The following is a 24,000-nucleotide window of genomic DNA, read 5'->3' as shown; positions in this document are numbered from 1 at the left end:
AATATTGTTACTCCGATCCAACCAATCGTCAATATACTTATCCAAAATGTCACGTGCTTTGAGAAAAGCAACTACTGAGTGACCCGAACGGGGATCGAGCCCACGACCTCCAGAGTCACACCAAGAAACCACCGAGCCGAGATGGTTTTTTAAAGAAAGAATGCAGTCATAATGAGTATGTACTGCTGCCAAGATTTAAGTATAGAAATGCCCTTCTAGTCGATTTTAATTAGAGGAAGTCGAAATTGACAGCGTCTTTGAGGTACAAAATGTAGACAGAAAGTCAGTATATGCAGTGTCGTTCGATTGAATTGAATAAAAATATCAACACTTTTTGTTTTGTTTATTTATAATTTATATTTTCAAAATGAATTGCCTGTCACGGTTTTATACACAAGGATCAAATTCTAGCTCGGATATCTTTTTTCAACTGCGAAGACAAAATTTGGCAAATGTTATCAGCTGCTAATAAATTGAACATTATAAATCAAACCTGTTAACTTCAAAGATTATTGTGTTATCTCTCTCATCGTATAATTAATAAAGATAAAGATAAAAAAAATACATAGATAAAAGATAACTGAAATAAGCATCTTGAATGACTTAATCAATTGTTTTTAACTTTTTAACGATCCTGGCATCATCCCAGTTAGCTAAGCGTAATTGTTAGACGCATAACACATGTTCAATGTAGCAACAGACACCGTCATCGATTTGTTCGTCTGCGCAGACGTCAACTGGAGAGAAAATGTGACAGGGAGAATAACCTTATGATAAGAGATAATTAATATTATAAGTAAAGGTAAGTATTTTTGACTAGATTGTTTCTTGTTGGGATTCATCTTGAATTTTGTCACAATAAATGTGTTGCTGCGTAAATGGCAATATTATGGAGATGCTTCCTATTTAATACATGTACATGTATTCAACAATTTAAATGTATACTTATCGATTTTTTGCATGAATACTTTAAGATGACGGCTTATTATGACTTGATATATTTTGTGAAACCATCGTACCCTTAGTATGCTGTTTTATATACAGAATAATTTTGCATGTCCATATATACATGTATTGCCGAATAGGGATGTTTTCAAGGCTTGGACTGTTTGGGCTAATGTTACATTATGCATTAGATCTACCGATTTGGTGATGGAAATTGCTTGCCCATTATGAATATATTAAAAATTTTTTGTCACTTATTTTAGGAATACGTTACGCAATTCATTATATATGTAAGTACTCTACAGAAGTCACCAATACAAGATGTCTTAGCTTTAAGTATGAATGAATTATGTTGGTCAAGTAGAATTGTAATGAGCTGTATAACGTTCATGTAAAGCTGATCCAAGTAGCATTATGTTAAAAACACAAAATGTTTATACATGTATTAGTTATTAACATAAAAATCTCCATTGGTTTTTGTTTAATTTTAGCTTAAATTGCAAATCACTTATTTCGACTGATATTGATCGTGTATGACGTCAGGTAAAACGAAACTACATGTATTGTTACTATACATAGAATGTGACATACCCGCTCCCTGCCTTACAGACTCAACTCGTTCTTCAATGGCCCCGTGCAGGTCCGGGTGTTAAAAGAATAGGCCTGCAGCAGCGCTAAGCTTGTCGTATAAGGCGACTAAATAGTGCTCAGAAACCTATCAGGCTATAATACGGAAAACCTGACCGCAAACCATAGTGGTGCACCTGTTTGGAAAGATGCCACGTTCCTCGCACGTTAAAGAACCCCGCTGTGGCATTCGATAGGAGTAGGAACCTTTGCGCTCCGCCACAGGAGGCTAAATTGCCCGACCTTACCCATCCCCCTTTTCCCAGTGGCAATCAAAATTTGTCGACCCTATTATCCTTGTGACCCATCCTTTTTTTTTTCATTTCATGTTCATTTTATCATCCATTTCATGTTCATCGTCTGAATATAGCTGAAATATTGCTGCTCGGACGTTAAACCCTAACAAACAAAACAACAACGTTCTTCAATGGGAATACAATCATGGGTCATTTCGTCTGCATATTAAGTGTCATTCTCTGTAAGAAGCAGGCAGTGAGTGAGACATGGTACATATGTACATGTAAGACAAAAAACAACATTTATGAAAGTTATTTGGCTAGTTACACCATCAGAATCAAGGAAAAAAGACACGATTTTCCATATCATTGTGGTAAATTGAGTTATAGTTTCATGATCTAACATTCTATTGAAATATTTCTTAACAAATCCAGTGATACAGAGACTAAATAGTGTTTTTTTTTAAATAGATGATCATCCTTGAGTGAAATGATATTGTCAGTTCGGTGGGTTTTTGTATTTCTGATTTTTCCCATTTTGCCTGATTTTTAGAAAGACTTACACTTTGAGTACTTTACACACAATCCTTGTCCTTTGCGTAGACAGTAAAACATCACAATTGTTATTTCTGGAAACCGATTATTTCATCAATATTTGAATATAATTTATACTGTGTAAAATCTGTCTTTAAAATCACAAGTTTAATAATATTATTAAAATTAGAAAAAAAAAGACATTAAAAGTTTTCAAACAGCTAGGTTGCATTAGAATTAAACTGGAACCGAGTTAATCCACAAATACGCAAAATTCACTTTCTAAGCTACGCCCATCCCAATCTTGTTAAAAGATAATAACGACAAAACTTCGAAACTAACGAGTTTTCTTTGAATAGTTATTCAACGATTATTGAACAGGAAAAAGTAATTGAAGATAAAATAATTGAAGTCAGTTAGTCTATACAGATCTTGATCATTATAGTGAAAGCCTGCATTCTGTTAAACCTTGAATCGCCCGTTGATATTCCGGATTATATAATTCTTACAAGCTGCTTTCTATTACATGTATATCAGTAAATGTAAGAGTCAATCGGGGTTCTGATTTTGGGCCAACATACACGTAATTTGTATACTAAATGTCCGTCTCTTCGCAGGGGATCTAATTAATTGTCTTAATGGAAGGGATGTACTAATGTTTTTGAAATTTTGATGTGACCCTATTTTCTGAGGCCTGCTTTGCCTTTATTGTGACTGCAACTTCTACAGGTGACGATACACTTCTGTTTATTCCACTAAACTGTCATATGATGGGGAGATACGACCGTATATGTTGCTTATACTTCGTTATGGCATTTTAGGATATTAAACTGAAAAATCGCAAAAAACAGTTTTTATACTATTTGTAATGAATCGTAGGATGTGTATTCCTCATTCAAAACATTCCAATGAAAATCAATAGCCAACACAACATTTCAGTGGTGTAATTACTAACCTTTGGTATGCTACAATCGATGTGACCATTATCAGGGTTAAATTTACTGGTATAGAGAAGTGTAATAAGACAGTGATTCTAATATTAAATTGTACATAATAGATTTCTGTGTGTCTAAATAGATATATCACTAGAATTACTTCTAAAGATGTAGTAAGTTGGCAAAATGCAAGCTTTGTGAAAGTTATGAATCATTATGGTTACACAAGAGCAGATATTTTATCGGAAGGAAATATTATTTGTATCACAAGGCTAACGTTGTGAAGAGGGCTTAATTATTTATCAATTTAAAAAGTTTGTGAAAGGATAGCTATTTGTAAAATGAGAGCTAGTGTTCATGGTCTTAGAATTAGGAATGAAAGATACAATTAAATAATAAAGAAAGGTTTCAATGATGTTTACCACATTCTACAAACTCAAATGATGCTGAGAAACATTTCGTAGTTAATTGTCCTTTGAAATTACAAAAATTACACTCGGAGTCAAATTATCTTTGTAACCAATTCTTATGTACTTTGGAAATTGTTGAAATCAGATCTAGGTGGAAACAAAATGAACAAAATGAACAAGAGATAATAAAAAGATGTGTTAGGCTTAATTGTGTTTTTACCAGTTAATATCAGATGGATGATGGCAAATATAACCAAAATACGTATGGTATGTCAAAGATCCAAAAACTTCACCACGGCATCAATGAATGAATCTGACATAAAGGTCTATCATGATTCGAGTTTGACTTCCTATTTCGATGGTTGTGGTTTTAAGTACCCCAAGTATAATAATTAATCTTCCTACATACATGTATTTGATTCTAATGCTGATGATGAGAGTTTACTCCTTGAAACATTTGTACGGCATATCGAAATTTGCAATATTTATGATCGGTACAGTATTTTTTTTTTATTTTATATATGTTGTTTTGTCATTTTTTGTAGAAAATGTCTGACGTATTTGTAGCTTTTCCACCATCTACTTCTGGTTGTGTGATCTTTGGTAAGAATTCAGATCGGCCTCCTTCTGAAGTTCAAGAAGTAGTCTATTATCCTTCCTATGAATATGCTCCGGGGACAAAAGTTATGGTATGTATTCGAATGCTTTAATTTTTTGCGAAAAATGCAAACTTTATTTGATATGAAACTATGCGTATCCCTTTCCATTTGACTCCAAAGTCATCGCTGTTCAGGTTACATGTAGTTTGTAAGTGTCTGTAACGGACCCTATATATTCTCATTGACCACACTGGAGTTACACGAAAGGGTCTATAGAATCTTAGACGGATCTAAGAGAGGCGGGGGCTCGGACCCCCTTATGAATGTGCAAAATTTATGAAAATATCGTAATTGTTTTAGTAAATGCATGCATTAAAATGCATTAATCATGAATTTTTTTGTGGACCTTCTAGTGCCTCCACTTCAGATGTTTCTCTGTATCCGTCACTGATAGTGTATCGAGTAACTACTGTATACAAATTCTAATACCAAGGTGCTGTTTTTTTTTTCTTTTTCTTTTTTTTTTTATAAAAACATAGCCAGCCTATTTTGATTAGGCAGATATAACAGTCACTCATGTGTACAATCTTCTAATTTACAATTATTTTAAGCAAACAGATGCAAATGTTTTGCTCCATCTACGACTTAAGATAATTTGATTGACATGAAATGTATACTTAATTACAATACACTTTGGCGCCCACAAATCTACATGTAAACGCAATGACCCTAAATATGTGACCATAAAGAAGGATTGACATCTAGCTATATTAATACATGTATGTCTTGTTCTGGTTTCTATAACTGAAACATAGTTTGTACGAGTTTTCCATAAGTTTATACTGGGTTTGGTGAAAATATAGAGATAGAGAATCTTCTCTTTTTGCTACATTTTTCGATGGAATATTGATCATCATTAATTAACTACATGGTTTTCGTTCAGATATATCTCGTTGTAACATTTATCAATAGTTATACAATAGTTGCTTATAAAGAGGACATTTTCGATAAATTGACTGTTTAAGTAATATTGCCTGAAACTTTGATATCAAAACACGTGATCAATAATGACACGAGTCGCAGGCGAGGGCAAATATCAATGTTGAAGGCAGTAACACTTCACAAGGACAATCAATTAATCGATAATGCCCTGCTTTACGTGCTTAATTAAGTAGGCCTTATCATGTGGTCATGCTCTCTTAACATTTTAACATACATTAATTAATGCAACATGATTATTAAGATTACATCAATGGTCTCTCGTTGATATGAAATATTTACAAAACTAAGTGTCAGTATCGTATCCACAGTGCACTCTCGTGGAGATAGACCAAGTTGAAAAGACCAATGCTGTAATATTAAGTAAGGCAGCATGGACATGGGGTGCAGAAATGGGAGCCAACGATAAGGGGCTCTGTATCGGATGTACTGCAGTATGGACCAAGCTTTGTCACCAAGGGGACCACAGTGAAAAGTTGCTAGGCGTTGACTATGTAAGGTATATTTCTGGTGAACGAGCAAGCGTTGTAACCCATATATACTAACTGTACAAGTAGTATTTAAGTGGATTGTAAAACTCGTATTCATATAGATATTGATATGGACATTCTTGTTTTGTCGTTTATCATGAAAATAATTATACTATATTTTCTTATTAATTTCCTCAAAGAAGCAGAAAAGAAATGATGACATTTGATATTAGTATAATGTACTAGCTTTTATTATGATCATTTAACAGTTGAAACGACACTTATAGCTCAAAAGGCCATTCTCACGTTTTGCCACTTCCTTTACAAATAAATCCAGTAAGTGTCTTTTTTCTTGCATTTGACATTGTAGCCTAAATGAATCCGGGGCTAGCTGGGTTTTGAAGTTGTATTAATCATTTATGTAAGTGAACATTTATTTTGTTCTTTCAGGTTAGGATTGGAACGGTGCTGCACTGCTCAAGAGGCGCTTGATACTGTAACACATTTACTTGGTAAACACGGACAGTGTGGGCTTACTAGTGAAGACCATAACTTTGGACAGTGGTCTTATAATACAACCTTTCTATTTGTAGACACAACAGAGGCCTGGGTTTTAGAAACAGCAGGAGATTTTTGGGCCGCAAAACGAATATCAGGCACGTATCTTGTATATACAAAGGTGATTTCATTGTGTTTTCGCAAATGTATACAGTTTGTACAATGAGTGTAATATATTGGAGGTGTTTAAAAGGGATACATGTAAGTAATTGTTTTTGGAATTTCTAAATTTAAATTTGCTTACAATGATGGTTCATGAAATTTGAAAAAGAGCAATCAATCTTTTCAAGCATAAAACGGGGAAACCCTCCCCCTCTGACCCCCCATGTTTTCAAGTCGTTCTTTTTAATTTTAAACATTGATTATACTAGTAGGTTCATGCGTTGTGTTCATGTAGACAAACCAAGCTCCTTACCTTTAATATCTACACGAAATCGGGTTGTTTTCTACATGCATCTCATAATATGAATGCCATAAAGACATTTAAGCTTAGATCGAAAATGACCGTTAAGAAAGATAAGTTTAGATTGTTTATTAAAATAAGACCTTGCCTATGTTTTTACTTTATTAGGAAACAAAGCAAATACAAATTGGAGCGTTGATTGCAATCACACTTTTTAACTCTGCTACATCGAATAAGCACAAAAACTACCCCAAATCCTATTGTGAGTTATTTCTAGAAGTTTTTAAAAATATGCTCAATTATATATTACAGAAGGATCTTATAACATTTCGAGTTGTCTCCGTATTGAGGATAACTACGATAAGTTGTCCCCAGGTGTCGTCGAGAAAGCGACAGAATCCGGGTACTGGAAAGCTGGGAGCGACAATTTCAATTTTTGCCAAGCGTTCTCCGACGAATTTGATGGTTTGTCTCTGACAGATATTCAAAAGCCTCAACATAGACAAGCTGAAGGCGAGAAGTTGATGAAAAATTTCTCACAAGATGGTAGGTACAAACGATTGTAGTTTTAAAGATTTTTAAAAGTAGCAGTCCGAAAAAAAATCACACTAATGGTGTAGAACCCACTGAACAAACAAAGCTTCTTTTGTCTTTGTGTTATATTTTTACGTAACAATTACATTCCTTCCAATATTCAATATTTAAGAAACTCTACCACTTTAACCAATCAAATCAAGAGTGATGAGTGCCAGTTTCATACAAAAATCTAAATAAAATTGATCCCGGAAGTGCAACAGCCGAATGATATTTTATGTATTACTTTTTCGTTCAATACTATCCATAAAAGTAGCAATTTATATTGATTTTGTTCTTATATTCGTAGGTTCATTTAACATGGAATGCATGCGTGAAGTTTTACGGAATGAAGTTTGTGGCATAAACTTCATGGGAGATTTACTTACCACTGGAAGTCAGATTTCAGTATTGTCACTTGAGTCCAATATTCCACATTGTCATTGGTTTACCGCGACTCCAAATCCCGTGGTATCCGTATTCAAGCCGTTTGTTTTTTGCCCGTCAGTCGACATAGGTAAAGCAACAATTTCGCCATCTAGTGGTGAAAGAGCACGTGCCAGTATCCAAACGAATTCTGACAGAAGACATCCACTTTATATTGCACATGAGCATGCACGGCCAAAGATGGAAAGCGATGATTCTGGTGGCCAACGGTTACTGTCAACAATGCAGCAGTTAGAACAAAACTGTATTTCGGAGATGCAAGAGTTTCTACAAAACTTCAGTGACAGTAGTATGGGAGATGTACAAGATCTTTTCAAAGACATATCGGAGTCTGAAGTCAAATTTTACAAGTAACTGGATCCCGGACTTAAGAAAGGTTTAGATTCGTGTTCAACATGGAAATGTGATTCGTCATTATGTTCAGTTGCTTGTTCGATTTTGTTGCTGTAGATTGTACCGCAACTACACAATTAACCCTAATGTACAAAATAACATTTGACAAACTAGGAAAAGCCAAGATTTTGACAAACAGTAAACATTTTAACAAAAGATGTACAATGCACGTTTTATAACCAGATTAGCTAAATGGCTTTAAAATTGTTTCCAGAATACTAAATGGACTTATCTTTTGAATACATGTACAAACTGTCAGTTGTCGTGTTTTAACTCTGTATTTAGAATATGCAAACGTTTACTGCAAAGCTACAGTACTGTTGTGATGTTGTCGCTAACTAGCCGGGAGGCAATAATTGTTCTGAGAAATCTGACAGTGATGTTGTCGATGAATAATGAAATGATGACCAACACAGATTCACATTTGTTTTCCTAAGATATGATTAACACCAAAATTGTTTTTAATACCTTCTACGATGGATACAAAGTTCAGATCGATCTACTTTTTGAACTATCGACCCAGGCATGCTTACAAAATCACGTAAAATGTAGATTATAATATTTGTTTTTTTGTTCTTGCATAAGATTGTGTTGACTAGGAATTCATCAAATGTAGTGTTGACAATGGCAAAGACTTGGGAAAATGTTACACTGGATTTAATGTATATGATTTTTAAATTGGTCAAAGGTAGCGGTCAGTATATATTGCAATATCATGCACTAGCATTAAGCTAAATGGAATATTTTGTTTAGTAAATATTTAAAGTTATGAATGTTTTCCGATTTGTTTGCTATTAAATCGAGAAAAAACAATTATGGAAATGCAAATCTTGAACATAACAGGATGTTCTTTTTTCAACATAAAAAAACTTGTTTCTATTTCTTCACTGGTCACGTTTTAATCAACCAACTAAAAGCTGTAGACGGGTTCACTAAAATTATTCTTATCACTTACATGACAAAAACTATACGTATTCCATCAACACCAATGGATTAAGAATTTTTAACTCAAATACCCTTTTTTTAATACATCTTTTTAATTTTTTACAAGATAAATTTGTATAACTCTTAAGCTATTGTCTTGTATTGACATGATAATCACGGTTGACCCTTTTTGGAACCAATTTCTTATACAGCATCAACTATGACTTTGTTTCTTTGTGAACACGTACATGTATCATTTCTATAAAGAACTATTTTTTTTTATCTCTTGGTCTTTTTTTTTCACTAATTAAAAACACTACATTTACTTATACTAACACAGCTAAACACACAATATTCATTAAAGTGATAAAATATAAGTAGTTTATCTAATTGTCTGAAGAAACCCACACAACCCTGTCCGGGCAGGCGATTTGTTATACACACTAGTGCAAAACGTGTATATCACAAAAGTTTATGAATGCTCCTTTTGGTACGATCGCCATCTTCATAAACCCAAGTATAGAATATGTGAGTTACGATATTCTGTTCTTCACGACAGATGTAGTGAGGCACAGAATATGTGATTTCTCGGGACAGGTGAAGTGATATACTGAATACGTGTCCTTGGGGCAGGTGTAGCAAACTAAAGAATACGTGAGTTACGCTATTTTGTTCCTCATGGCAGATGTAATGAGACACAGAATATGTCAGTTACGATATTTTGTACCTTATGGCAGGTGCAGTGAGATACAGAATACACGAGTTACGATATTTTGTTCCTCAGGACAGATGTAATGCAGTACAGAATACGTTAGGTACGATATTTCGTTCCTCAGGACAGATGTAGTGCAGTACAGAATACTTTAGTTACGATATTTTGTTCCACAGGACAGATGTAATGAGGTAAGGAATACGTGAGTTACGATATTTTGTTTCTCATGACAGATGTAGTGCAGTACAGAATACATGTACGTGAGTTACGATATTTTGTTCCTCAGGACAAATGTAGTGCAGTACAGAATATGTGAGTTACGATATTTTGTACCCCAGGACAGATGTAATAAGGTAAGGAATACGTGAACTACGATATTTAGTTCTCCTGGACAGATGTAGCGAGATACAGAATATACTGGAGTTACGGTATTTGTTCCTCAGGACAGGTGTAGTGAGGTACAGAATACGTGTGTTACGATATGTTGTTCCTCAGGACAGATGTAGTGCAGTACAGAATATGTGAGTTACAATATTTGGTTCATCAGGACAGGTGTAGTGAGGTACAGAATACGTGAATTACGATATTTTCTCCCAGGACAGATGTAATGAGGTAAGAATACGTGAGTTACGATATTTTGTTCTCCTGGACAGGTGTAGCGAGATACAGAATATACTTGAGTTACGATGTTTTGTTCCTCAGGACAGGTTTAGTGAGGTACAGAATACGTGAGTTACGATATTTTGTTCTTCATGACAGATGTAGTGAGGTACTGGATATACGTCAATTAAGATATTCCATTCCATCATAGTTCTTTCATCAAGAACGATAAATTCTATACTTAGAGTAGTGAATATACAATGTATACTATATTCATCTGATCAATAGGACAATAACTGGTCTTCACTAGCATCTGCATACTATTATAGTGCTAATTTGCTTCAAATCAATGGGGGAGTTTTACTAGTTTTTTTTCTCAATATTTGCACTCAATTTGGACCATCCAGCATTGGAGTCATTGCAAAATAATTTTGTACCATTTTGCGTTGTGTTGACCAATCGTGATTGGATAAAGTTATCCGTCCAAATAACCGAAGCAGCAATGTGCAAATGAGGATAATACATAGAAAATCTATACGCCATTGATAAAAATATTTGAATTAACAATATGCAAATGACCAAAAAGAAAAGAAAAATCAATGCACGAATGGGAATGATGTTGAGACCGATTATTTCTAATGCTGGTAGTTTTGTTGGTATTTTCATACTAAAAAGTATTTCAAGGAGAAAATGTTATGGTGTGTTTGATTGTTGTTTCAGTTCATTTATGACCTACCATAAAAGGGGAGGATACATGCTTCAGAATGGTATCGGCATTGGGTCACCCTTTTATAATCTTTGTAGAATTTAGTCGAAAAGAGAAAATGATAGCGTGGTTATCGGAATCGCTATACCTTTTTTGTAAATGAAAAATGTATTTGGATCCGTCGACTTCAGCTTGATCAAGAAAGTTACTCACAAAGAATCCGGTGCAGCAATCTTGAAGTGTCCTTTTCTCGATTATGTTTATTTTGTTTGCTAAAATTTATTTCACGCATACAAAATTTAATGTAAAAATAAGTTGTTTTCATTCTTGTGTTTCAATGCATTTAAAATGTGATTTCGGTTTTGCAGTTTACTGTGGTTCCTGTCATGCGTTGATTGTGTTTGTGTCAGTTTCGCTGTATAGGGCTTGTAAGTCTTTTTCTCGATGTATTTTTATCCGGAATTTTGCTGTTTACAGCATTCAAATATATCTAGATTGCTACTTTCGGTACATCATGTAATTAAAAGTTATAATAACTTTCTATTTTGTATTATTACCAAACTTATTATTGTATAGTTATAGTTTAGCCTTATATGTTTATCCTCCTATTTTGGCAGAAGAGATTTTTAAATAAGATTGCAGCAAGGAGCACTTTTTATTCCACGACCACTATCCAGGCTTTCGGACACGAGTTAGGGACCTATTCTCTGAAGTCACGTGACGAGACTTACACGCCCTATTGAAATGTAACATGTAAAACAACCAATTATAGTGTAACAACTTCACAATATCTTTGTTATACAAATAGCATAGGTTCTTTTCTGTATAGTACGGCGACCGTTTATGATCTTGTCACAAATTAAAGCCGTTTCAGCGTATTCAACAAAACACGTAAAACATTGTATTTAAGTTAACAATATGTTTTATCTATAATTCTATGATAGACAGTTTTTTACCAAAGAGTCAAAGTGAGATGTTCATAGTACGTTCATTGTTTTTTTCAATAAGTATAATATATTTGAAAGCTTTATACCCTTTAAAAATTTCTTGACTGTACCTAATATGGTCCGCATATTTAATTTAGAAATGAAATTTTAATTTTAAATCCAACATTTAAATAGCATTATCCAAGTGGTCATATTGGTCGTCTTCGTCCTGGGGTTGGATGTCGTTCTGCACATTATCATAATTATCCGTTTTTCTTGGGTTTTCTTTGGAATTACTTCGACTATCCTCGTTAAGAACTACGGTGTCATAAATACCAGAAGCATTGTGTAATGAATCTAAACTACCAAGACTGCCAGAAGTATCGGTGTTATTTTTTGCCCTTCTAATTGAGGACATTCTGTCGTAAGTCGATATCTTTTCACCATGAGTTGCGTCTGCTAGGTTAATACCCCGTGTAAGCGTATGGTACTGATTTGAGTTCGATTTAACAGCCTCCATATCTATACAGGCATGTTTATCTCTTGTGAGCGTGTTGTAATTGTCTGACTCACTACTACCAGCATATTGGTCCACTCCAACGTAACTTCTGTCTACAGCGTTGTTAAGAGGCAGTACTTTCGGGTCGCAATATGAATCTTTTACTTCTGTATACGTGTCACTTCCGATGACGTAATATGTTTCATCAGGTTCATAATATTCATTTTCGACATTTAGAGTTTTAGACGTCATTTCTGAGACTTTTTCGGAAACTTCGCAACTCGAAGTAGGCTCAAAATGAACAAACTTTCCGGTATTTTCTCGATTTTGATTACAGCATTTGCCACACCTGAAATAGAACCGAAAACATTCAAGCTAAGCTATATTTCAATGATAAACTGTTGATAATTTCTGTTTTACCGGTTTATTTTATGTAGAATTTTTAATACACTTGTGTGATTGAGTTACCGCTAATCCGTAAGCACGTCAACGACCATGGAAAGAATGGGGTGTTACATACAAGATACAATGTGATAGGAATAGGTCACTGGAAGAGCTTACGTCTTAATCATTCAAATTACATCTGTATATGATACCAATAGGAAGTCAGTTAAAATTAGTGTCTGGTAAGGCTGACGAACATGTATTAAGATTGGGTATATATGAATGCACAAGTAATCAAATTGAAGTATAACTTAACAAGCATCAGCAAGCCTGTTCGGTTATAATTGATCTTATTTGTATAACAATATATAAAATAAGATATGTATTTTGATGATCCTCAGAATATAAAAAGGAAGCTAGGGGTACTTGATTTCACAGCTGCTCACCCTTAAATTTTCCCTAACCCAAGACAACGACCCACCGAATACCGGTATTAGCATCTCGCTTTATCAAACACATTCATGTATTACTATACTTGGTGTTATTAACTCATGACGAGCAATTCGTAAAAGAAGCATTTGTCCCTCATACGTCAACGGCATTTTTTAAGAATGGCGGTTGAGAGCGACTTTCATTACCTATAAGGTCATACGTCAGATAGATCTATATAAGACAAAGTGTCTTACAACAGAGATAATATAAATGAACTAGGAAGACACGTTTGAACACAACACTGCATAGGAACCTTTATTTATGTCTCAATATTTATAAAATAATTTGACCTACCTGTAGACAAACCAACCAACGACTGCGACAATGCTTACAACTACCATAGATGGTATAAATACAACTGTGGCTATCAAACCTGCAAAGACAGAACAGATGATCACATGCAACCATTTACAAAAATGTTGGTTGTCTAAGGACAAATCTGTAACAGGAAGGCAGAATAGGAACTCAAGATGACAAGATTAACTGTTAACCACGAACTGTACTTGTTAACCACAAGCTATAATTGTTAAGCACAAGCTATAATTGTTATCCACGAATTATAATTGTTAACCACAAGCTATTATTGTTAAGCACAAGCTATAATTGTTAAGCACAAGCTATAATGGTTAGCCACGAATTATAATTGTTAACCACAAGCTATAATTGTTAACCACGAACTACATTTTGTATAATAATTGATAACCATGAGCTACATGTATTATAATTATCAGGTACGAGTTATAATTTGGTCCTGTTACAAAACCCATAAAGTGAGAAAATAAAGAGTTGGAATTTTCTGCCCAAACTACTTATGGACAAATGTTTGTTACATGTCAACGAAGGATGGTATTATGAGTTATAAACATGCAAGGAATCGTTATTTCCAGATTTCAAATACTTTATGAGCATGCGTGGAAACAGTATTGAAATAAACACGTTATAATGGACACTTAATAGCTTACTTACTTCAAATTGCTTAATTCAACATAACTAGTAAATATTAACTGACAGATTGAACCTGTGTAAATAAAACACCCAAATAAACAGAACAATTTATTGAAGGTGTTTAATTAAACAGATTTCTATGCAATATACAACCTACCCTCAGACAATGGAGGCTTCTCTTTCTTTACTCCTGTACCTCGGGAGTCAGCTGTAGTGTTAGATCGGGCAGTTGTAAGATCACCAGGGTCTGGCATACCAATGATGTTAGTGTAATATAGTCCAGGTAGTGTGGAATCACAAAATCGTTCTATAATATCCAGATGTCCATCTAATTTCACACGCGCGGCTAAGCAGAAACTTTCAAATCCGGTAATGAAATCTATAAGATCAAAAGTTTGATATGATGATGAAGGGGAACATTATATTTGCATGTTTCATACACTTATTCAATTAGCCCGTGCGGGCCCGGGTGTCAAAAGAATAGAGCCACAGCAGTCCTAATTTTGTCGTAAAAGGCGACTAAACAGTGTTCAGAACCCTGGCCGGGGGCTAGGGTGCTGTACACACAGAGCTACTAGTGGTCGAATGGAGTACCCCTGGCATGCTACATGCTACATGCTGGAGTCGTCAGGCCGTAATACGGAAAACCTGACTGCAAACCATAGTGGTGCACCGTGTTGGGAAAGACTCCTCGCACGTTTAAGAAACTAGCTGTGGTATTCGATAGGAGTAAAAACCTTTGTGTTTTGCTACAGGAGGCTTAATTGCCTGACTATATCCCCTCTCCCAATTTCCAGTGGTAATCAAAATTCGTCGACCCTACTATCCTTGTGTCCCACCCCATATTTTATTTCATCATCATCTCGTGTTCATTCTATCATCCATTTCATGTTCATCTCCGGGATATAGCTGAAATATTGCTGCTTTGGCGTTAATGCCAACAATCAATCAAGTAATCTTATTTAATTAAAGGTGCGGATCCAGTCATTTTTGGAATGGTGGATAATGGTGGATTCTAGTAAATTATTGGTCGTTTTTTTGCGATCCAAAATAATTATTTTGTTTAGCTAGATCCTTTTATCTCAGTTTTCGCTATGTAGGCGACGTATTATCGGGGATTTGATACATCGCATCTACATACAAAAACTTGAGATAAAGGATACTACAGACACTGTGAAGTATCTTGACATGCACTTAGAGATCGATGGTTATGGAAAACAATTCACCAAATTGTACGACAAACGCGATGACTTTCTTTTCATTCCGTGCCAACTTTTTTTCATCTGTGAAAACATCCCTTCAGTACCCGCGTATAGAGTTTTCATGTCACAACTCATACGTAAATCTTGAGCTTGCTGTATCTACGCATATTTGCCGTAACAACGCAGACTTTTTGTATCGCGCTTGACTTCTTACTGGGCTTCTGGTACAGGGTTTATCATACAAGATTGAAGTCACCACTACAGCAGTATTGATTGCAAGTATTATTTTTGTTATTTTATATTCTTTGTTGTGTATTTCTGCAGTCATCGTAGTTACATGTATGGGATACAAGAATTTATATTTATAAATATTCATATTTTTTTCAATAAAAACTGCGTAAAACCAGGAAAGGACAATGTAAATAATCATTTTCAATGTAAACTATGAAATAACAACACGTTCGTTTCAGTCTTTCTTAGTCTTTGTATCCGAAAATACGGCCTGTCATTTATACCTTTTATTAAATAAAACTGTGATTTCCGTATTTGTGCCAGCCAGTACGACCCATCCGGTGTAGAAATAGTAGACCCTGCTATCATGTACGGTGAGGCCATTACAGTGCTTGCTGATTTACATATGTCCACTGCCCCGTTCCAGTTGGTACCAGTAGTATAGTAGTACGTTCTCCCTATAAATACAAATACATTTTAAATAGATGAGTATATGACAGTGTTTGTCAAGGTTTTACCAAGAATTGAGGGGTTAATAGGGAAAATATGCGACATGACGTATTCTATAAGGCGTGTCTAGAACTTGCTGAAATAACGAAAATATGCACAATGAATGCAAAAAAACCCAAACAAACAAACAAACAAACCAACAAAACCAAAAACAAAACAAAAACACACGCCGTTGATAGACGACAATATAGTCATTGTTTTCGAGGTTTATTGTCAGAATTTAGTAGATTTGGTTATAATATCTATGTAACTTCAGTTAGGGCAAACGAGTAACGGGCCAAGTCTAAGCACCCAGCCTACGAGATCTGCTCTGTATGATTAGTCTTCCTTGTGCGGTTCATTAATTTTAAATACATACCATTTTTAAAACAGAGTGGTCTCAGTCCGGTTGAACACGACGCTGTTTCGTAGTAGACTGAGGGTGACTGGCTTCTTTTAATGGTTAAAACCAGGCATCCACCAACTCCGCTTCTGATGGACCTTTCCTCCGGGCCTGAAATTATAATGAATATGATATATAACATCAGAACATTGTTTGCATTATGGTAAATTGTATTATCAATTTCTGATATGCAAGATACAAGATAAAAATAGTCTATTTCTAAAATCAAGGTCGCACAAGGGGCAAGAACGCACTATTATTCCGCTTCTTACTTCTAGTCTTCTTGAACATGTCTATGTTGCTTCAAGATTGAAGTCATCCCTACAGAAGTTTTATGGTCGTCATCATGAACTCGTGGATCGTTATGGTATATCCATCTGCACCATGAGAACCGATTCGCTCATCGTGTCGTAATTTCCTTTCCTCTTTCGTCTACCTCGGACATGACATTTTATATGTGGATGTTTCTAGAAAAGCAGACGACACTTTTCATACTAGTGCACCTGGACCATACTCTTAAGTTTTTAGTGAAGTCCAAGATGCTCATTTACTTTTCTTCTTTTTTATGTGTGTTACTATAATTTTTTAACACTTTTTGTTGTGTGTGTCTGTTTTCACTGTCTAGTTTTTATGCCTGGATTATACTCCTTTGATTTCCCCTGGAATCTTGGTTCCAATTTGCATGACTAATCATTTGGGTTTTCGGTAATTTGGGTGAGATAATTGGCTCTTTTGCATTACAAAATCGTTTGAACGCATAAAATCTTTATGGTCGTGATTTAACGTTTCATTTTCCTGCATAACATGTTTATTTTTTGCCGATTGAATTTGTTATCTTTTTTCGCAGAAACAAGCATTTTACATTAGCAAGTCGAATGATAAATTACGTGTAGACCCTAATGGTATCAACATATCGAATGCACATTACTTTGAGTATATAGTTTGTCTTACTTCTTTTATACACAGCATATTGATGCAGAGTCTGGTTGTCTGAAGCACAAAAAGCATATGTATCATCCGTGCAGAAGTTACTTGTACATTGACTGATAACGTCAGAGGTATCGGGTACGATAATGTCAAGGCAAACACATTTGTTTTGCTGAAAAAAAAAAACAGCTGGGTAAGTGTATCTTATTGTAAGTTCGGAGTATTCTATTGTAAGTTTTAAATACATATAAACTGAAATCTTTTGTTATAAAAAAAAACAGTAGCCAAAACAACAATCACTAACTTGACTGTCCGTGTATCTGTGTTTTTTATCCTCCACAACTTAGAAATTGTTAAATATCGCATTTGGCAGCTGCGAGTATATGTGAACGATATGAGTAAAACCTGCAGTCATGACGATGGATTTAACAACATCATCAGTATATCTTATGTACTGCTTTGGCTACTGATTTTACCCAATTTTCCCGGTGACAATTTGGAGCCTGAGCTTTAATTCTCTATAAAATCTGGTTTAACCCCACATTTCAATCGGAAATGCCTGTACCAAGTCAGGACCATAACTGTAAGATTGTTTCCAACATTTCGGGTTTTGCCTTGGTATTGTTATTTGTTATATGGACTTCTTTTGGTTATTCCCTTTGAATATTGCCTATAGTTTGCCTGTTAATTTGCCTTTATTAATTTAATTCATTATTATTAATTAATTATGTTTTATTATTTAATTATTCATTATTTTATTATTGAATTATAATCACGACATTAACATGTATACATTATCAACAGTTTGCTTGTGACATAAGACATTTGTCGAATGTTTTAAATCTGTTTGTCTTGCCACAATGGATGCGTTTAAAAAGATAAGATGCCATTGCTATCTACTATTCCCAAATTTGTGTAAAGTCGATCTCATTTTGGCTTTTTAATTTTTATTTTGGCTATTTAATGTTGTTCGTTTGTTGGATGTTTACAATGTAAATGAATGATTGTGTGTATATTTATTTGTAGAGTTTCTCGCTATTTGTCTGAATAGTTAAGATACCTGTAGTCCAAAATATGACCATGTAGAACTGCATGACTTAACACAATCTAACACTTGATCTCCCTTGTCGACAGACCATGTACTTTTTACTTTCGAATTACTAATTACATAACAACCTGTAACGAATAAAAAGCCATGAACTTTTTTCTATATGTACGTATGCAACTTCAATGGCTGAATTAAAAAAGCTGAAAGAATGGCAATATGCCCAACATTTAAACTACAGAAAAAAATAACATATGAGAATCATTATGATAATCATATGACTACCAAATGTAAAGTGTCATATGAATCGAGCACCATATGATAATCATATGAGGCACATTTGAATGTGTACCCACCCAAGTATTCAAACCATGGTTGATATGCTGACAGCCCCTCTATCCATCCATAAGTATAACTATTTCCTTCTACAGTAACTAGAATATCTGACAAATTACCGCTCAGACCATATCCTACCAATTTGTTAGCAAGTCGCGCGTTACTCCACGTGGATAAAACGGTGGTGAATTTACCAGAATATCCTGAAAATAGAATAAACAGTCATACTTCAAATGTCTTTGTTCAAATATTAGTACTGCATGTAAGCTTCATACTTTCATACTGACCGAACAAAGTCTTAAAAACAATAATAAATACACTAGATAAATGTCACCATTGTGTCTATGTAAGATGTTCTAGTTTGGAATAAGTAAACATTGTGTAGGAGAGTCAATTACAACGTTTGATCTTTGAACATGGTTTGAGATGAGTCAAGTTGAAATGAATGATGAAATCATTTCTGTTAGCTCAAGTTTTATACAACGACTTAGACACATTCTCCAAAATGTTTCACTGTGAAGATTCTGAATAATAGGTGTCGTCTAGACGCGTTAGTTTTTGGATATCTAAACTGTTGATGCTTTCTCTAATGGAAAAGACCATTATTTGAGCTCTGCATCACTAGATTTGTGCACATATTTTTCATTAGAATGTTAGACATTATAACTGTATATTTCTAATTTATTTCTGTTTGTTTATTTGCCTTTTTATTTGTTGTTGTTTGCTTTATTTTTTTTTTCGAACGCAAATTTTAAATACATGTATCATTAAACGAAGAGTCACGTAGTGCTTAATAGTGAACCGTTCATCTACTAAAGTATAGTACGTTTATACATTGTAGCACACGATAGCAAAGACAGGTCCCTGTACTGGTAGAACTAAGGGATCAAGAAATTTATATTAAAAGGGGAGTTTCCAATTCAGAAATCTATTTAAGGAGCTTCCAGGGTATATGTATCTTTTGTCCAACTTCCAAACTTTTGCACAAAATATTTTTTTCCAGAAAAGAGGGAAAGGGTTTGCACCCCCGGAACATCATCTTAGGATCTGCCAATGTATAACAATCATTTGTCAGTCTTACCACCTTTTAACGTTAAGGTTTTGTTCGTATTCAAAAGCAATAAACATGATTATGTTTACTCCTTACGTCAAATGTTTTTTTCTCTATTCCACAAAAACAAACATACGAGTATTCAAGTTTTGAGTTAGCCGGAAGAAATTTATAATTTGTCTAGATATTTTTATAATCTCTTGTTTGCCTATCTTGTTTTGTATTCTATCACATAAACGTTTCCAACTATATGGTTCCTTTTAATTCCGTGTATGATTTATAGTAGGTGTTTTTTTTTTTAACAAGAATGTCTTCTATATAAACATGTAAACCATTTCATTCATTTTTTTTTCTTATTTCGTATATTTTAGATTGTAACTATAAAGTACAGTTCCGTATATTATATTAGTGGGTGGCACATGACGGTTTCCCAATTGTAATTTGTTTTAGAAAAATGTTGAAATGATAGCAAAAATGTTCGTAACTAATTTAATTTGTAGTGCTACGTGTCTCTGTGTAAATACCTATAAGTTGTCTCCCTTTGCTGCATTGTGCCCTAGTGCGTTTTTTGTCAAGAAATTAACAGAAAGGTTTTAGTTGGAAGAGGTTAACATTTGATATAACAAGTCAAACTTAGCACATATTCACAATGATTAATGATTAAGTCTTCCCCTCTTCAACAAGAACATTTTGCAAAGAATATTCATAAAACAAGTTAATATCTATTAAAGATCGAACACTCCCTATATTTTATGACAAAATTCAAGATTATGGACTTAACGATATCAACTGTAAATTGATTGACATGATTTCACTATCACAAGAAAGGTACAACTAATAGGAATAATAAATCCCAAGAAAAAGTGACAATATTTTCTGAAAGGAAGTGTTTAAGGCAGATACAAAACATATAGCTTAATGTTTTAAATATAATAGTACTTAAATATTTGTAAAATATATATATAGGAATCTCACGTTTTAGCCAAAAAGACAGAAATGGATTTCAAGATATTAATACAGACATAATTACTTACTAATGCCATTCACAAAAGAAATACATCCACAAAATATAAACAGTTTGATGAAGTCCATAGAAAAAAATATTATTTGACTGTATCCGTGTTAATTTCATACAAACAGATAAGTTAATCCGATGACATGATTCTTGTCCTATTTAGATACAATGCATGTCAATCTTTTTAAATCCTAGTTATGAAAACAATAATAATAAAATAAAACCAGAAATCAAAATTTATTTCTTTTAGTTGTGCTTTTCTTGTGATAGTGAAATCATGTGAATAAATTTACAATGGATATTATGAATTCCATAATCTTGAATTTTGTCATCAAATATGGGGAATGTTCAATCTTTAATTGTTTTAACAACTCACGCAGGAACTTGATAAGAATGTATTGAAATTAAGCCGGAACCTTCTACTTAAGGCTGAAGTGCTAATTTAATTTTAGAAAGAAAACTTTAAATTTACGAAATTCCGCTTTAAAATCGTAACTTCGTGCCGATAAAAAAGAACGCAATTTTTTAGAGTTTGGCTCTTGATTCTTTTACCGTTGACAATTTCATAATTAGCTCCGTTTTCTTTCATTACAGGGTAAGGTTTTTGATTTGGTTTAACAAAACACATTTTCCAATAGACTTTTATGTTAAAATTGTCTTTTTTAAAACAAAATAAACTATACAAACAGTTGACCCCATTGTAGATTATAACGATGTTATATCCGTTTATTTGCAAGTCATACATGTACCATGTATGAAGCTTTAACCGGATATGTATGCCTATCAATGTTAACGGCTTCAGATTAAAATTTTGTTATTTTATTATTATATTTTGTAGTTTTTAATAACCGTATTAGGAAATTCCGGGATAAGGTAATCACGATCCCGGGGTTTCCATATCTGACTTCTGTAGATTTGTTACCGACATAAGTTTTTTTTTAACGTTGTTGCTAGGTTTCTTTTTCTGAACCCATTCACACAGATCAGATAGAGTTACCTTTCTTTGTAGGTACAAACGAAAATGTGTATTTATTTCGCAATACGGTTCGTAACCCACTAATCAACCAAAATATGCTTTTCATGTACACTCATACATTTGTACCTCACATTTACGGATCGAATTGACCCCAAAAAATAAACCAAGGCAATTTTTGTTTTTTTTTTACTTTTTTATACTTCGATGATGCAAAGTTCTAACTTCTACTTACTACAAAGCATAGTAAATTGGCATATGTAAAATCACCACTCAGTCAAGTATCTCAGCTTTCAAATGGTACCAAAGAAGTTGCGGAAACACTTGCAATGAGTAAAATGCAAATTATGTACCCCACCCCCACCCCACCGGAAAATCGCTTAAATTTACACATTTACTTCTATGTTTGCTTCGTGTAATAAAAATGACTTATTTGGTATTTTCTTTTTTAGTTTTAGCACAATCAATACATCTTGGGTTCTTCTGATTACTTGTGGTGATTTCATAGTCATTATTTATAAAAAAAAAAAATACAAAAAAATGGGATTTTCGATTTTCTCATAAAAGTCGCGCAAATACGACTCTACAAGTTATTGCTGATCCAAAACGTCTCAGATTTGGTATCATTCGATAGATAATTAAATTTAAAACAAAGTTTAAAATATTAAGCCTTCCCCTAGACAACTAAATTCAGAATCAAAGGAAATTCTCATTCACAACATACCTACACTGTAAAACTTATAATTAGACATTCGTGATTAACATGATATATCCAATGTATTAAATCAATTAAGTGGCTTAAATTTACCGAGATCAAGCACGTTGGACATTCCATGTTCGATATTCGACATTCAAACTTTTCAATAACAAACTGAATATCAAATGGTAAAATTGTACCGTTTGATATTCGTTTGATATTCATTTCTCGCTACTTTTAAGAATGTAAACTCTAAATGAATATCAAACGGTTATCTTTTTCTGTTCGATATTCCTTTGAAATTCGTTTCCGGTTTATATATTGAATATAGAATGGATTTGAATATCAAAATGAATATCAAACAGGAGTTTTGTCTGTTCGATATTCATTTGACATTCGTTTAGAGTTTACATTCTTAAAAGTAGCCAGAAATGAATATCAAACGAATATCAAACGGTAAAATTTTACCGTTTGATATTCAGTTTGATACTGAAAAGTTTGAATGTCGAATATCAAACATAGAATGTCCAACGTGCTTGATCTCGGTCTTGGATTTTCTTTCCCATATTTTGGGTTACAACTGTGATAAAAAATAAAAAGGGGAATTTAAAAAAAAATCATATTTTCTTCTATACCACCTGTTGTGTCATTTTTATTTCAAAATGTCGTAGTTCCAACAAGCTTTTGAATGATACACATGAGCCAAAATAATAAATATTTGAACTTTTTCGAGTCAAATTAGGTGAAAAATTACAGTCCTTAAAAAAAATACCTCAACAAGAAAACAAAATGTCAATTTTTAGCAAATAAACGATGTAAAACAAACATGCTGGGAAGCCATTGTTTTATCTATCGATATATTCAATACACCTGCTCATATCTGGCGCTTATTTCACAGTTTCAAAGTGACAATATTCGTAAAAAATTATTTTCTTGGAATGTCATATTTTCTTCCATTTCTCCTGTAATTGGCATTTTGTTCAAGTAACGTACATCAAACAAGCTTTTGTATATTTAAACACATTTATATAGCATTCTAATAAGCCAAAGTAATAAATAATTAAACTTATCTCAGGCTTTTTAGGCGAAACAGTGTACATCCTACCCCGCTTAAATTACATCAATATGAACGAAAATGATCGTTGAATGCGTACACAAACCGTATAGAATTCAAATGTACTCCTTGTGCATTTATGGTGAAGATAATAATATTCTTTAATCATATAGAAAATAATAACATAACAGGCACTAAATTAAATCACAATGTGATTCTAAAATTCCTAAAAAATCCCCATTAAAAACATTTCTCAATTA

General features: G+C 33.7%; 2 protein-coding genes across 2 annotated transcripts; one reads left to right on the top strand and one right to left on the bottom strand.

The window, feature by feature from the left end:
* The first annotated feature begins 663 nt into the window (after positions 1–663).
* Positions 664–8,898, top strand: LOC148603754 (secernin-3-like). Its single transcript, XM_088552558.1, has 6 exons — positions 664–802; positions 4,233–4,376; positions 5,597–5,784; positions 6,206–6,411; positions 7,029–7,262; positions 7,600–8,898. The coding sequence occupies exons 2-6, from the start codon at positions 4,236–4,238 to the stop codon at positions 8,088–8,090; spliced, it is 1,260 nt and encodes a 419-aa protein (XP_088408684.1). The 5' UTR covers positions 664–802; positions 4,233–4,235; the 3' UTR covers positions 8,091–8,898.
* Positions 8,899–12,020: 3,122 nt separating this feature from the next.
* Positions 12,021–21,322, bottom strand: LOC148603753 (uncharacterized). Its single transcript, XM_088553351.1, has 9 exons — positions 21,036–21,322; positions 18,971–19,153; positions 18,630–18,745; positions 17,594–17,741; positions 16,619–16,753; positions 16,035–16,208; positions 14,475–14,696; positions 13,667–13,745; positions 12,021–12,845 (listed from the first exon to the last, which is right to left on the bottom strand). Exons 1-9 carry the CDS (start codon positions 21,091–21,093, stop codon positions 12,185–12,187), a joined length of 1,776 nt encoding a protein of 591 aa, XP_088409477.1. The 5' UTR covers positions 21,094–21,322; the 3' UTR covers positions 12,021–12,184.
* Positions 21,323–24,000: the final 2,678 nt, after the last annotated feature.

This window comes from Perna viridis, chromosome 11 (genome assembly GCF_037379345.1).
Source record: "Perna viridis isolate PV_CMFRI_1.1 ecotype Kerala chromosome 11, ASM3737934v1, whole genome shotgun sequence".
Classification (NCBI taxonomy): Eukaryota; Metazoa; Mollusca; class Bivalvia; order Mytilida; family Mytilidae; genus Perna; species Perna viridis.
Note: the sequence above shows the minus strand (reverse complement) of the source record. Positions and strands in the feature narration are given on the sequence as shown.

Coding starts and splice junctions, on each gene's coding strand:
- LOC148603754 (XM_088552558.1), top strand. CDS start 4,236: ATGTCTGACGTATTTGTAGCTTTTCCACCATCTACTTCTGGTTGTGTG. Junction 4,377..5,596: donor CTCCGGGGACAAAAGTTATG/GTATGTATTCGA, acceptor TCGTATCCACAG/TGCACTCTCGTGGAGATAGA. Junction 6,412..7,028: donor GGCCGCAAAACGAATATCAG/GCACGTATCTTG, acceptor TATATATTACAG/AAGGATCTTATAACATTTCG.
- LOC148603753 (XM_088553351.1), bottom strand. CDS start 21,093: ATGGACTTCATCAAACTGTTTATATTTTGTGGATGTATTTCTTTTGTG. Junction 17,742..18,629: donor GGTCATATTTTGGACTACAG/GTATCTTAACTA, acceptor TTTTTTTTTCAG/CAAAACAAATGTGTTTGCCT. Junction 12,846..13,666: donor GTTGGTTGGTTTGTCTACAG/GTAGGTCAAATT, acceptor GTTCTATTTCAG/GTGTGGCAAATGCTGTAATC.